This window comes from Castanea sativa, chromosome 12, assembly GCF_040712315.1.
Source record: "Castanea sativa cultivar Marrone di Chiusa Pesio chromosome 12, ASM4071231v1".
NCBI lineage: Eukaryota > Viridiplantae > Streptophyta > Magnoliopsida > Fagales > Fagaceae > Castanea > Castanea sativa.
This window is the reverse complement of record NC_134024.1, coordinates 6,858,804-6,874,941: the sequence shown is the minus strand read 5'-3', so window position 1 is coordinate 6,874,941 and position 16,138 is coordinate 6,858,804. Positions and strand designations below refer to the sequence as shown.

Below are 16,138 nucleotides of genomic sequence, written 5' to 3'. Positions count from 1 at the left end.
TAAACAATAAACTATACACATTCATGGTGTTTCATAGAAGCATAATATATTCGAATCGAGTCTTTTTATATTTTCTACATTAAGAAACTTGAATTTGCATGTAAATACAATAAACAAACAATTAGAGTATAATTAGGACACTAGGTAGAAAATTTGGGTGCTTTTAAAATCTAAACACACTTTGCTCCAAATAATAGGGCATTCGAAGGATAGATGGCACAAAATCAAAGTGCTCTTGATTGAGCGATTTATAATTATATATGATTTATGATTGGCTATATGAAACTTATAAATGTTTGATAAGGCATACTCCAAGGAAGAATTGTGATCTCCCTTCCACTTATAATAAAATTTTTGTACATAAAAACTAATGACAGCAACATTGAATTGAACACCTAAGATAAGATACATTTACTCATTATTCAAGGAAAAATATTGAGAGCATTAATTCATGATTGCACTTTCAATCAACATACTAATGGACAAAAATGTAAACAAATATTGCTCTCCATCAGTACAGACTATATAGAATTATAGATCTCTATTAGAAAAGAATAGTATCAACATTAGAAAAGCAAATCTTTTCTTCCCTGAAGAATGGTTGAAGAGATAACTAATCCACGGCCATGTTGATTTAGTGACAGCCAGAAAACAATTACAGAAAGAGTGACTACCCCTTCTCCCTTCCTTTGCTGGGTGGAGCACTATCTTTACATAACGTAGCCATCACTATAAAATGAATACACCCTCAATCAGCCGCTTCCAACCTCTCGAAAACTCCTAGTTCTGTTGCTCAAAATCAATTAGATGTTTAATGGGTCTGCCTCCGTATCTTTTTCCTTCAATGATGTCCAGTCTTGTGTCTCTGTAACAAATACAAACACAGTCAACTATAAGCACCAAAATACCATGATAAGTAACGGGTATCAGATGATCCAGGAATATACATTTAGAGTTTGGATTAGAATTCAGGTTATATTGTAATTCATGGACTTAATTTTGGACAATTACAACACAACACAAGCCTGAATGAAGTATGATACAATCCAATTCTAAATCTGAATAAAAGTAGCAACATTAGATAGTTAAGGAATTATACTTGGCTTTTCTGCTATCACCATGAGCCGCCTCTGCAACAAACATGCTACAAAGAGGAAAATTGAGCACATGCCAAACATGACCGTGATGGGGAACGCATTAACCTTTAAAGACAAACCAAAAGAACTAGTCAGTGACAAACAGTGGGAGGCTATCTACACATGCCCTAGCCAATAAAGTCTCAAATCAAGTAACATATTTAAGTATTTAGAGGAATGCAAACATACATTGTACAGCACAATGCACACAAAAATATTGAGAGGAATGCGGAAGAAGTTCATGATGGTGCTCCTGGCCTCCTCCGGAATGTACTGGGACCTCATTTTCATAATGGACGGCCAGAATATTCCCACACAAGCCTCAAAAGCACAGAAGCCAACAACTTGAATACAGCCTGCAAATGAGATGCTTCCACCTTTCACCTTGGAAGGTGCCACCATGACCTGTTTGAATTACTGAAGTTAGAAGACACCAGAAGAGTATAAGACTACATCAATATCAAAGTGCTATAATAACATGACTTACACTGGTCACAATGGGAAGCAGGAGAGAGACAGAAGAGACTGCAAAAACAATCTGCATGTAGCTCTCTACTCTGGGTGATGAGCGGGCCATCAACCGAGATGCAAGGGAGCTTCCCATCATTGAAGCCAACATAAATGTCGCAAAGATGAAACCATGAGGGATGTCCTCGTCATTTGGGCTCAAAGCAGGAGTCCAGAGAAACACAAAGGTGTACATTGAACCTTCAAACAGTGACTGTATTGCACCAAGCAATGCAATTTTCTCATCTAAACCACGAAAGGTAACACTGAATGAGGGACAAACATAATGAAGCAAAATAAAGAAAATGAACTTCATGGAAACATAAAAATACACAATGAGAACAAAAGAAGAATAAGCAAGCCAAAGAAACCAAAATCAGCCTGATAAATAATTTTTTATTTTACTCAAAATCAACTTATTAATTCACAATATCCTGGATCCAAGAGAAGGTGACGATTTTGTGAAAGAAATTATAAAATGCATTCACAGGCTGAACAAAACCATAAGAAAAAATGGCAAGCTGTATTGCACTGAGCAACACAATATTCTCATCTAAACCACAAAAGGTAATACTAAAGGAGGGACAAACATAATGAAGCAAATAAAGAAAATGAACTTCAAGGAAACAAATAAATACACAATAAGGAAGACAGAAGAACAAGCAAGGCAAAGAAACCAAAATTAGCCTGCTATATGATCTTTTATTTTAATCAAAATCGACTTCTTAATTCACAATATCTTGGATCCAAGAGGAGGTGATGATGTCGTGAAAGTATTTATAAAAAGCATACACAGGCTGAACAAAACCATAAGAAAAAATGGCAAGCTAATAGCTAATAAGGCCCAACAGCTTGCCACAGTAAACAGGACCATCTTAAGACATGTTAAAGATCAGAAGCATAACAATTGTTTGAACAAGAATTGAATGGCATAATTGATTGCTGGGTGGAATAATCAGAAGATATGTCCTTGATGCAGGCTCGAACACTCTCTAAAGATATGTACTCTTGAAGATCTATTTTCAGTATCCACATGCTATGATTGTATTTAAAAAGAATAAAACAGATGTATAATTAAAAAAATGGAACTTTACCAGAAGCAATTGCCACAGCAGCACCCCTGAATTGGGTTAGCAAGTCCTTGCTCTCAGAAGGATCTCCATAGTTCTCTGTCCATGATGATAAAATGATGGCCATACCAATAGCAAGAAAGCAGGAAGCAGCATCGAAGGGTGCCACAGGGCCAAGAGCAAATGTATCAACTAGTAAATTACCAAACAACCCAGAAATAATGGCAACAAGACCATTGCCAAAAAATATTGCCTTTGAGAATGTGATTGACAACCATTGTTGTTCAAAGCCCCTCTGCACAGATTAAGGGGAAAACACAATTAATATTTATTAATATGAGAAGATAACATTCATAGAAGATATCAAATATCGGTTGTTAATTATACTGGAAGTTGGTTTTAACCAAAAAAAAAAAGCTGAAAATGTGATAATTTCCAAACTATATCCTTCAGACACCAAATAATGAATTCAGGAAGTGGAAGTAGAAGCAGTAGCAGGACACTTACACTGATAATATCGTATTCTGAAAGAGTTTCCAAATAATTAAATTAGGACAGAACGAGGCAGTTAAATTGAAGAAATTTCAAACAGTCCAGTTTCCAGGTTTCAGTCTTTCAGACACCCATGAAAGGGAGCAACCTTTCTTTCTTCCTCTTTTTTGTTTTCCTCCTTGCAGTACTAGTACTATTTTTCCTTCTAATCACAATATTCTAGAATTTAAAACAACTTGTGGGCAAATGGAATGCTAAAATAATTGTTTGGAAAAATTATAAGCAGCATAAATATATTTTCTTTTTTGACAAGTAGCATAAATATCTATTTCTGCTAATTACATTGAATTTATTGAGAACTCTCATTAATTATATGTTTACGGTCTCTTTTGGGTATCTTACTTCCAAGGACTGCATCAGACCAGACGCTTGGATTAACTATAGAGATGGAAAATCTGCTTATATAAAGATTTTTCTTTTATAGGTATTATATAAAGAATTTTATGTCAATATGGAATTGAAAAGATACAAAATTAATTTTTCACTGTGACTGCCCTGCCAGTTCCCTGTTGGGGGAAGGGTGGGGGGGGGGGGGGGGACTATGTAGATTTTGGAAAATTAAAAATCTGTATACTGTGCTTGGTCAGTCAAAAGACCTGGAGGGTTCAACCATACAAGTTACCATTTACGTTACTACTCACCTACCTTCAAACACAAAGAGAGCATAATGGCTCCACAGTATCAGCTGAAAGTGATAAGCAGTTCCCATTGACTACCCAGTAGAACATTTATATAAACCATACAACTGAATGTGAATTTGCAATTTAACAATCACCATGAAAGGGTAAAGCAACAACCCCTCACCTTGTTGTGCTCCGCTACAAGCCATGACTCAAAAGCTGAGAATAGGAGAGAAGTGGCGATACCTCCCAAAATACGGCCCAACATCAAAACCTTGTATTGAGGAGAATGCTTGGTGATGCAGCTCAGTATGTATGCTATGCAGTACGTCACACATGCCCTCTTTCGACCCCTGCATTAAGTGCATGAAGTCAAAATATCATGAGAAAATGAATTCAATCAATAACACAAGACAAAATACAACACAAAGTTCTAGGAAAATCTCACTGTTTGTCAGCCAGAGATCCAACAATTGTCCCAAATAACATGGATGAACCAAACCCAGCAATAAACAGCTGTCCGATCTCCCCTTTTCCAAAACCATACTGACTATAAAGATAGTAGACATAAGGACCCTGCAGCCAATCCCCGGCTATTGCCACATAAACAGTAATCCATTAGGTAAAGAATTACAACTATCACCAGAAACTTCAACATAAACAACACTTTTCCTTTTCAACTAAAACCAGAATTGATATTTATAATTACATGCAAGATCAATTTATTATTCACCTTGATTACCATAATGATGAAGATGCAGTCATGAAGTCTACTATTGCAGATATAAGATTCAGGCTTACCAGTTTTGGGAGAACAAAAGATTCCAACAAAAAATATGACTCCTTGTATGAATTAGGGGATTCCCCTTAGGTTGCTTTCTCTGTAATAATTGTTACCTGTCTATTCATTAAGCTTTTTATTCAATTATCTATTTTTGGGCTAAGTCTAATTGGTAGGCTGTAAAACCCTGAGCCTGAGTTTGGCTAGTTCAGCCATGTACTTTGATTTGCTTTTAAGAAAGTTTTTCATTCATCAATATTGATTAAACAAAAAAAATTGTTATCAAAATTTAAATGGGTTCATGTGACTACATAACTAGAAAGTAAAATGTCCAATATTGAATACTTATTTTTGTCTAGAGTATCTAGTATTAGATCTTCAAATTTTTATTTATTTCCACTTTATATTTCTTCCTAATGAATCCCTGTGACTCAATATAAGCCAAAATAATGACGATATATAAGAGTGCTTAACATAAACCAAAAAAGTACATATTGATGAGGAGAATAAGAATATATCCACTGAGGAGCAAGCATTATGGTTTAGAAACCAACTAGATCCAACCAACTCAATCAGTCACAGACCAGAACATAATAATACCACGCCAATGACCATAGGGAACAACAGGAACAGAGGATGTCCAAAAACATCAACGCTCCTCTTGGTTCCCAAGAAAACAATGAAAGGGAGCCGTAGCTCAAATTGGGAGGAGGGCAAAGTTGTGGGTTCAAAACCCATTGGTGCATATCCCAAATTTTTTGGGTCGGCTATGGATCCTCAAAAAGTAAAAGCTTTCAAACTAAGCCAAGTAATAGTACAAAGCTCAGTTTGAGCAAAACCTTCTGTTCTCTCAATTCCTAATCTACACCAGATACCATCAACTTCAGCAATGCAATCCAGATCCACTATCTCAACCACTTCAAAATCAAAGCAACACACTTTCAATAACACTTTTGCCCACATTTCAAAAGCAACAAAAGCACTCCCAAAATGTTCAATCAACAAAACCCAGATCACCAAAACACAATGCCACCATATCCCAAATCTAAAAAACAAAAAAAGACCCAGAATTTATTTTCTTCTTCTAAAGGGACTTTGTAATTCACAGACACCAGATCAGATCTAAATTCACCAAACCCACATACATACAGACATATAATTACTCATACGCATAGAAAAAAGCACACACATTGAGATCTCAAAGTACCCAAAAAAGTTACAGTGAGATCTGAAGAGAGGTATACTAAATAAGATCCAGACGATATATAAATGAATTATACATGTAAAGCTCAGGTTTTTGGACCTGTGACTCACCCATCATGAGAGAATAAACAAGAAGGTAATTGTTCTTGAAGGAATTGAAAGCAGGTGTGGTGGTGATTCGATCTTTGTTATTTTTGCTCAGCTCCACTGCTGCCACCACTGCTCCCAATCCACCAAACACCAAATAGTAGAAAATTTCCATTTTTGATTTGCTTTTTGGGTTTTCACAGTCAGTTACTAGAGAGAAAGAATGGAAACGGCAGAGCAAAATGTTATGTGTGTTCTCTGCAGAGTGAGATACACTGTGAGATACGTATGAAGAGAGATTTGTATGGTGTGTATATATAGGTGGAAGAAGATTGGGGTTTTTATCCTCTGCTTTCCTTCGTAGTTGTACAATGTTTTTGTTGTTGTACTTTTGACTTTTGGTTTTTTTTAGTTTATTAAAGAATGTTCAAGTTATGCTGTGTGCTCAGCTGATCTAGCAGCTACCATCCCAGAAAATCATAGCTGTGTTACTCCAGAACTTGTGTAATGACTTTGTTCTATTGGTATAAAAAAAAAGTTATGCTGTGTGCTCATGTCTCTCCTCTGGTCGGTTAACATTTGTTACTACTTATTTTAGGAAAGTTTTACTACGGTTGTCATTCAAAATATAGAAAGTTGTCAAAAAAGTTGGTTTTTTCTTTTTTTATAAAAAACTTCTATAATTAGTTTCTAAATCGATGCTCTTACGGCATCCATTAACTTTTTTTTCCTTATATTTTTTGAGCTTGAATAATACGAGAGACACAAACTATTTTATAAAAAAAATTTACAAACTGCTAATGTGGTAAGTGATTATCGGTAAATGAAAAAATGATATTAATAGTGGGCCTAGATGAAAACCAATAAGAGGTTAGTCACATCAATATTTTGTAAAAATGTTGTAAAATAGTTTGTGTATGTAACATTACTCTTAATTGAAAAGGTAAATTTCAATTAGTTAAATTGATAAATAAATAAAAAATTGACTATAACTAAAATATTGAGATTTGAATCTCATTTATATTAAAAATTAATTGATGTCATGTGAGAAATATAAAAAATGGTCAAAAAATTAGTTTCCTATAAAAAGTTTCTATAAATAATTCCTAAATCAATGTCTTTAGACACCCGTTAACTTTTCCTCTATATGTTTTGATCTTTTGGCAATCGAGCTTCATATCGCCACATCACTATTTAATAGGTAAATTTCAATAAGTTAATTTGGTAACAAAAATTGTCTATAACTAAAAGATTTAGATTAGAATCTTATATGCACTAAAAATTAATTGATGTCTTGAGCTCATGGTAAGAATAATAATCATGAAATAATCATAGTTTTAAATCTTTTTTTATAAGTATTAAATTGTATATTTTGCCAATTATATAAATCTGAGAATATTATTCTATGTAGGTGGGGTTAAATAAAGAATGAAATTAATTTGCATCAAGATTTAAACTAAGTTTTTTTTCTTCTTTAAGGAGAAGAGGGAGGCATGAACTAAGGATGAGTGGAGCCAATCAAGCTACAAGCCCATTAAAGTGAGCCAATTTATAATATGATTTTTTCTCAAATATATTTAATGAATAGTTTTTTTTTTAGGGGATATTTAATGAATAGTTGAATACAATGTTTGCAATTAGAAATCAATTAGTCAATATATATATAACTATAAAACTCATGTTGGAGAGTATGGGTTGTGCCACGTAGCACATTCTTTGAGATTTCTCTTTATATATACTTTTACTTTAACAAAGTTTGCATTTATATCAAAATATTAATTCTTTGAATTAGCCAATAGAATAAATGCATCTATAGTTGTGCGTTAATTATTTTATATTAAATAAGTTTATATGATTTTTATAAAATCTATATTAGAAATAGTACTTTTTATGTTGGAATAATAATAACAAATTTAGAATATGACATTCTATAATAATAAATTTAGAATATGACATTCTTCTTCATGTTTAGTTGTTTTGACAATAATTGACACAAAGACCATAAAAAATATATATATATATTTGTGAATTCATAAAATCAATCTTAAACATTTATATTTCCTAACTTTTTATGCAATTAGAAAGATTACTAATAGAATAGATATGTTTATTTGTTATATTAATTCTTTTAAGCGTAATAATATTTTAATATCATTTTTCTTAGATTTATATGAGAAGCAATTGATATTTTTTTTATGTGAGAAACAATTGATATGAAATATGGTATTTTTGCTCAAATTAAGTTGTTTTTGCAACAATTGAAATAATGTCCAAAAAAAAAAAAAATAGTAACACAATCAAGAATGTAAAAAAATTAATTGAAGGATATTTGTGTTTGTTTAGTAGGCATGAAACATGCCTATTATATTAGCCACTATATCATACAATTTTTCAATTTGTAAATACATACATACATGTATGTATATATAGTATGATCAAATCATACTATATATATGTATAGTATGATCAAATTATTAAATATATTTTTGTATACATTGATAGTTGGGGTGGGGATTTGAACATTTTTATGTTTTTTTTTTTTTTATAATCATGTTTATGTTAGAAACAATATAAGATGTCAATCACTCAAGCTACAATATTGAAATATTGGGGAAAAAAACTAATAATAAATTGCACTGCACATGGAAGTCAGCTAGTGAAATATGGAAAATTCTTAAATACTCCCGGAGCATGGATAGGTAGTGCTCCTTTCTCACACATTCATAATGGACCATATAATGAATTTAATGAGTGAACTCTACTATAAATGTGAAAGGAGAGCACCATTCTTCATGCTTCGCAAATAGCTAAGTATTACTCGTGAAATGTAAATAAAAGCTACAAATTAATTAATGGAGTTATGACCCTTAAAGGTTTCATCATTTAATTCTAAATTAGTTTTAAATAAAATTTAATAGAGTAGTTCTAGGACTATAAATTATTCCACAATTTTTTTACCACAACTCTAGTGTGGCAGATTGTGAGTGGTTAATTATCACTTACACATGGACCCACCATTTTTTCTTTACCAATCATACTCTGCCATGTTATAGTTGTGGCAAAAAATCGTGAAAAATTATGTGATTCTAAACTTTTTTCCAATTCAATATACTCATTCATTTATTTTCTTTTTTCATTTAGAAAGAAAAAAAACTCTCAAGCCATGTGAAAATAAATGCATGTTGCTAAGAAATGGGTACGGAATACATATCCATGTTTTGGTTGGAAAATTCTTAGAAGGTGTTTGGCACAATAGTTTTTTCACATTTTAAACAACATTATACATATTTTCATACACTTTTTTACTCCTACGTATATCAAAATCACTCAAACAACATAATTTAAACTGCTATTCAAAACACCCTTGACAATTTTGCCAATTTGGTAAGGGAGGTAGAATTTTTATTATGATTATTAATTTTAATAAAATTGCATATACAATAATTGAATTAATTAAAGTTAAAAAAAGTACAACCATGAGATGCAGAGGATACGTGCAGAGGACGCGGTTTTAGGATTGACTGTCATTTAATGTATTCCAAATTGCTATGGTGTGCCACGTGGCGAGATCTAGGATGTCCAATTTATAGAAATCATGATAGCAGCTGTCGGTGGTACTGTTAGCGAGGCAGAGCACAGTACAAAACTTCCCTAAAAAAATTGTACGCATTGGATCTTGTACCGACTTCAGAGGAAATTGTGGGACCCACTTGTCAGCTTTTTTTTTTTTTTTGGAACCGTTGGATCTTGTGCATATGCCCTAAAATATATGATCAAATCAATGTACAAATCGGGTAAGCCCTAAGTTGACGTGATTGGTGGATTTAGATTAGATTAGCCATAGTTTAAGAAAGTGACTTAGTGCTCAAGACTGTTAGTTGAATAATTATATTAAACTGTACATGCAAAGCTATCTTATTAATGTCGACAATGCCCTATAATGTTATTCTAGTAGACTATAACAAGTTAACAACTAAAAAAATCTAAGAAAAAAGAAAAAAAAGATTTGCTGCAAACTAAGATAGATACATGTCTAGATTTATATCTTTCGGTGTTAAGATTGAATTTTTCACTAGATGGAGTCTACTTAGTTTGCATCAAATCTTTGCCCGAACAAAATTATCACAAAATTCTTTTATAATTAAAGATAGCATGTTATAATTGGAATATTTTCATAATGATACAACATTTTTCACAAGCATAAAAACAATATCATTGCATCTAATTATCACTATTTTTCTTCAAAAAAAAAAAGCTACAATTATTTTTATTATGGAAAATGTTAACAGATGCCTTAAGGGTATTAGTTTATGAAATATTTTTATCAATTTTTTTTATGAGAAAAGAAAAAAGTAACCATTTTTTTAGGATTCAGATCTTCTAAATTTCGTACTTTTCCAAATAGATTTCCTTAAATCTTTAATGATTTAATGGTCTAGATTTTGCCATATCAACATTTCACTAACAATAATCTTAATTGTTTTGTTTGCAATATTATTATATTATCTTAAGAGTATTGTTAGTAGAATGTTGACATGGTAGAATTTAAACTCTTAAATCATAAAAAAATGATTAGGATTTAAAGAAATCTATTGGTAAAGTACCCTAAGAAATCTAGAGGATCTGAATCTTTTTTTTTTTAATTACTTTTCATATTTCTCATAAGAGTGGTATCAAAACTTTTCTAAAATAGTCAATTACCAAATTTCTTAAAATTATTGAAAATGTTAGCGAATACTTTAAAAGTATTGGTTTAAGAAATAATATTTTCGTCGACTTTTTTAGATTTTTTTTGGATGGAAAACACACAAACTTACAATGGCACACGGACTCCAAAACTGACTGAGCCATTGATAAACGCATGCACACTTTTTTAACTCATTTTTAGAGTCGCGGTTTTAACAAGTGAAGAACTAGTGAGTCAAATACCCAATACTGACTGAGCCTTGGTGGAAGCTAAGCTAATTTTTAACTCGTTCTTGACTGAAATTGAAAGGAATTCATTTTTTCATTCTCACTTAAGATCACATCATACGACTTCCAGCACAAAAGTGATTGATGCCTATTAAGTCGAAGCACACAAATCAAGAGGCATGTGAGGTTGAGGCTCATGTATTTGCATAATTGCAAGATTGATGTTGACAAAGAAGAGTATCTTTATTTAACGATGCCAACATGTTCCTAACACAACATGACTCCATGACCCCAATTTAAATTAGTATTCAATCTTTCCCACCTTTTATGGCAACCCACTACTCATCACAAAACAAGGGTCTTTTTTAGATTTTGGCAAATGTTTTTCTTCTTAGTGAATTGAGAATTCCTTCTTTTTCTATCGTTTACCTCAAAGAAAAAAAAATTTTCTTCAGATTTAGACAGTCCTTCACCATCTTGATCAAACAAATAATAAAAAGTTACAAAATCACAACTTTATCATTGATTTATAAAAAATAAGTTAGATTACAAATAATTAGAAAATAGGTTAATTTCAATTTAATTCACTTGTTTAATTGTACCATTAGTTTTTGATGATGCTAAGAAGATCAGTAGGCTGGATGCTTCGGACTTGATAGGACCACTTGCTCTCTCTGCGGCCTGAAGAAAAAAGAGAAGCCAATCAAAGGCGACCGGGGCTGCCGGCCAAAAACCCACCGATGGTAAAGTTAGTTTTTCTCACTATGTTTTTGGAGTTCCAACTTTTTTGGAGTAAAAATTCACATACATTTGCTTTGTCAGAATCAGTGTTTATATAGCGTTCCCATAGACGGTTATTGAATACTAGAACCTCCCCTGAATTCGAGGAGGCAAAATGATTAAATGTAACTGCCATAACCGTTTAGGAGTTACATTTCCATTTCACAACGGATATATGACAGTTATGCGTAGAATAAGGGATTATCATATTATATTCGGAGATTTTCCTAAGTATGATATCCTCGTCCTGGAATTCCGTCGAGTGTGCTTGAATTCCAATAGCATCCTCGTCCACCAATCTTTATGTGGACGAGTCCTCTCGGGATAAACCGTGCGCATCCCATGGACGAGGGATGGAGTTTCGCCATCATCCTCAGGACGGCCTTGCCCGTTACCCTCGTTATGAGGATAACTCCTGGACGGCTGCCGAGGTGACGACCGTCCAGGAACGGTCAGCGTTTTCGTCCCACATCAGTTTTAGTATTTTACACTTTCTATCTAAAATGACACCATTTGGGTGATTAATTTCACCATTAGTTTTACTATTTTACACTTGCTATCTAAAATGACATCATTTTGGCGATCTTAATGGTACATATTGAATTGATTTGGACAAAAGGACTACAATGAATAATAAATGGAAGTTAAAGACTAGAATTTTTATTTAAAAAATTAAATTAAAAACTCCCTAAAGTAGGAGGTGAAATTTAGCTTAGAAAAATTTTAGAGGCACACTTGATCGCATACCTAAATTCACAAGTTGTTAATTTGTGCGATTGTGAGTAGTCAGGACATTTTTCTATTTACTATAATCTTGTGTGGCCTACCACATTATATCAACCACTCACAACCGCAATTAAGTATGAAAATAGTTGTCTGTAATATAATACAATGCAATAACTTAATTTTGATAGAGACTCAATGCCAATTGCACTTACATAATGTAGAGGGAACACAAAGTCTTAAAAGGCCAGCAGCCAGGTCGGATGGAGTGCTACTAAAGCCCCGAAAGAAGACAAAGTGATGGGGTTGAAAGATATCCTATAGGAACTGGTCCTTCTATATATCCACCACAAACTCAGATTCCCACAGAACTAAATATCCAAAATGTCCAATGACCTGGCCACCTCCCCAAGTATCCAAAAATCCATCAACATAACAGAAGCAAAATAAGCAGCAGCAGTTCAAATTATAGCACTTACAAACTATTAACAACTTGTTAATATTTGAAAATTGCGTTGCTGTTTGAAGCTTTGAAGAATGGCTACTATAACTTCAATTACCCTACACTCATCTACATCCTCCTTACATCCTAATTTCCATTCATCACTGCTAACATTTTCTCCAAAACATACTCATGATCATAGTTCCTGTTGGGTCGCAGTGAGATCAGTCAGCTCCACAAGGCAAAGAATGTTGTCACATACTGTGCCAAGGGGCCTGAGTATCCGAAGTGCAGCCACAAAACCTGCAAAATCACCAGGTACTCCTGTTCTAGGCTATGTTTAATTTATAAGACCCCCACATTCAAAAGACAATATGATCACTGAAATAGCTATAAGTTTGTTTGATATGCTTATCTCCTTGTTTGAAACTGAATTTTTTTTTTCTACTCTTCCATTGGAGGGGTTAGCTGAAGAAGACTGGAAGATTAAGAGGGAATATCTGCTACAGAAAAAGGTGCAGCTTCAGCTCTCTCTCTCTCTCTCTCTCTCTCCCTCTTAAGCACACAGCCATACAGAGACCTAAAAGAAGATATTAATTCTACAATTCTAAAGTGTAAAGTAGAATGGGTATCTTATGTAACAGGTCTATGCAACAGCACTCTCACATACATGTGGTGTGGGGTTAAAGCACACAAAGCCATTCAAAGTGGATGGGAATTATTTTTGCCACTAGCAACAGTAATCACAAAATTAATTTCTTGTGGAATTGTTGATACACTGTCACATTCCATGATCTGATCAATCAAAGTTTAATGTTGCATCCATACCTCTAAAGGATTTTAGAGGACAAACAGATCAACAGAGCAACGACAACCACTACAGCTACTTCAACTGCATAAAAGCTAAAAAAGAAAATAATGGATAAAGTGAGATAATTCATCATGAAATGAAGAATGAGAATGAGATCATGTATCTTGTGTTTATATGAGGGAAAGAGAACATGTATTTCATCATGAAAAAGGTTAGAAACACAAGTTTATCACTCTGGTTGAATGAAATGTAGGTATCAAGGTAGACAAAAACTAGAAGGAATATGGTGATGCTTATTGGAACATAAGATGGATATTCTCAATAACATATTTCTTTTTGCAGGTAAGGAGTGTGGATGTAAAGGAGGCTCTGCGCCTCCAGAAAGAAAACAACTTTGTGATCCTTGATGTACGGCCTGAAGCAGAATTCAAAGAGGTAATCTGCTTATTACATTTTAAACTAAATTAGCTAAAGAGAAGTCAAAATAATAGAAGAAATTCTATAGTGACCTGGGTTTTGACCTGGAGTAATAATTAGGCATGCTTACCGAAAATTATGGAAAAACTACTGCAAGTCCCACCCTTTGGCAATAATTAATACTTATTACACTGATGAATATGGATTTCTACTAATCAAGTTGCCCAAGTCACCCTTAGAAGGACCCAAAATGATGGATTTAAGAAAATGGTAGAGAAGACTTGATAACTGCCCCAACTGAGCCTGTTATATTAACAAAAAAAGCATTCTTCACTTTTTGTTCTATCAATGTAGATCGTTTATGGACAGGAGCAATAAATATGATGCTAAAGTAATACTCTTTTTCTATGCTCAATTATAACTACAAAGCTTTTGGGTGTAGGCTCATCCACCAGGAGCTATTAATGTGCAAATATATAGGCTTATAAAGGAGTGGACAGCATGGGACATTGCTAGACGTGCTGCATTTGCATTCTTTGGAATCTTCTCTGGTACAGAAGAAAATCCAGAGTTCATACAGAGTATGACATAGTTGCCAAATCATGGTTCCCTTCTTTGCATTGACTTTAGAGTTTAGACTATGTAAGAGTTTTAGAAGTAACTGACTGTTTGACATGCTAACAGGTGTGGAATCAAAAATAGATAAAAATGCAAAGATAATAGTAGCCTGCTCAGCTGGGGGTACAATGAAACCAACCCAAAATCTCCCAGAAGGTCAACAGTCAAGGTGAATTTTATCAATTCTTCCTGTATTTTTCTCCTTTGAGACTTCATTGCAATGCACTATAGACTATAGACAACTTCAACATGTGCATTATACTAAATTAAAAATTTTCTTCTCAAAAAAAAAATTCAAAATTTAAAGTACATTAAGATGAGGATAATTCAATAATAAAATTAATGTGAAGTAGGTCATTTAGAAAGCTAGACAGTGGGCTACTTTTCAAATTTCCCTCTAGAGGCATTCTTTTGCAAAATTTGTATTTCACACAAATTGGAGAGGTGTCAATAAAGATATTAATAATATGTTATCTGGTTAAAGTCATTCTGCTTAATGAAGAAGCAATTCAAGTTTTGGCATTCAGATGTGGATAGACACAAATTTATAGGAGTAGAGAAACTTGTAGTTGTAGTGTATAGCTAGATATAGCGGGAAGAACATTCATGATGCTCATCTACTGGGCTAAGCATGGAGTCAGCCTAGTCTCTTGTCCAGTCTTGCATATTCCTTTGCTTCACATATTTGTGGCAAACGTAAATTAGTAATACATCTTTCCCAGCATTACTATAATTATATGGGTTATCTTCTGCATCTTCAATGCTCAACTGAGAGATCTTAACATTTACCTGTGCTTCTCCATGCAGGTCACTTATAGCAGCCTACTTGCTTGTCCTCAATGGTTATACCAATGTCTTCCACTTAGAAGGGGGCCTATACGCATGGTCGAAAGAGGAATTGCCAATAACTTCAGAAAAGTGAAGAAATAGATGGTGCTTCCACAGTTGCTCCAGTTTTGTCCCATATGAGAATGTCAGTGAGCTCCCATCATGATTGATCTACTTTTGTCCATACATTAACTTCTTGTATGAAGATCAAGTTGTATTCATACTGGATGCTTTTATTGAAATCTGTAGGAAATCTTTTAATCAAACCCATTTTTACTTGGAAGTTGGAACCTAAATGTATTATAATAATAAAACTGATTGTCAACATGGAAGCAGCATTTATTTCTCACTAGGAGGTTGAACTTGGACACACCCTCAACTCAAACGACTAGACACAAGTAGTGTGATCATCAACTTTATTGAATAAGAAAACCCCTCTAGTGGTATTTGCTTTTCCTCCATTTACCCCTATTGATGCTCAAGTCTATTGTGAGGCATGCAAATTACAATTAAAATGAGTATCAACACTTTTATAGCAGCAAAAGAGAACATGAAAATTCATCTCAATATAAAATTTGCAGATTTAAGTACTCTTTAAATATCTTTTTGTCATTTGCGATAAGGGCTCCAATTTGGAAATAAATTTTTG

At 33.4% G+C, this 16,138-nt stretch overlaps 2 protein-coding genes across 2 annotated transcripts; one reads left to right on the top strand and one right to left on the bottom strand.

Moving 5' to 3' along the window:
• Positions 1 to 382: 382 nt before the first annotated feature.
• LOC142619322 (uncharacterized) lies at positions 383 to 6,266 on the bottom strand. Its single transcript, XM_075792385.1, has 8 exons — positions 5,981 to 6,266; positions 4,334 to 4,478; positions 4,070 to 4,238; positions 2,738 to 3,008; positions 1,624 to 1,889; positions 1,326 to 1,541; positions 1,100 to 1,202; positions 383 to 865 (listed from the first exon to the last, which is right to left on the bottom strand). The coding sequence occupies exons 1-8, from the start codon at positions 6,129 to 6,131 to the stop codon at positions 804 to 806; spliced, it is 1,383 nt and encodes a 460-aa protein (XP_075648500.1). The 5' UTR covers positions 6,132 to 6,266; the 3' UTR covers positions 383 to 803.
• A 6,472-nt stretch (positions 6,267 to 12,738) lies between these two features.
• LOC142621199 (rhodanese-like domain-containing protein 14, chloroplastic) lies at positions 12,739 to 15,772 on the top strand. The gene is made up of 6 exons (XM_075794519.1): positions 12,739 to 13,133; positions 13,284 to 13,330; positions 13,969 to 14,061; positions 14,486 to 14,624; positions 14,728 to 14,830; positions 15,469 to 15,772. The coding sequence occupies exons 1-6, from the start codon at positions 12,911 to 12,913 to the stop codon at positions 15,581 to 15,583; spliced, it is 720 nt and encodes a 239-aa protein (XP_075650634.1). The 5' UTR covers positions 12,739 to 12,910; the 3' UTR covers positions 15,584 to 15,772.
• The last annotated feature ends 366 nt before the right edge of the window (positions 15,773 to 16,138 follow it).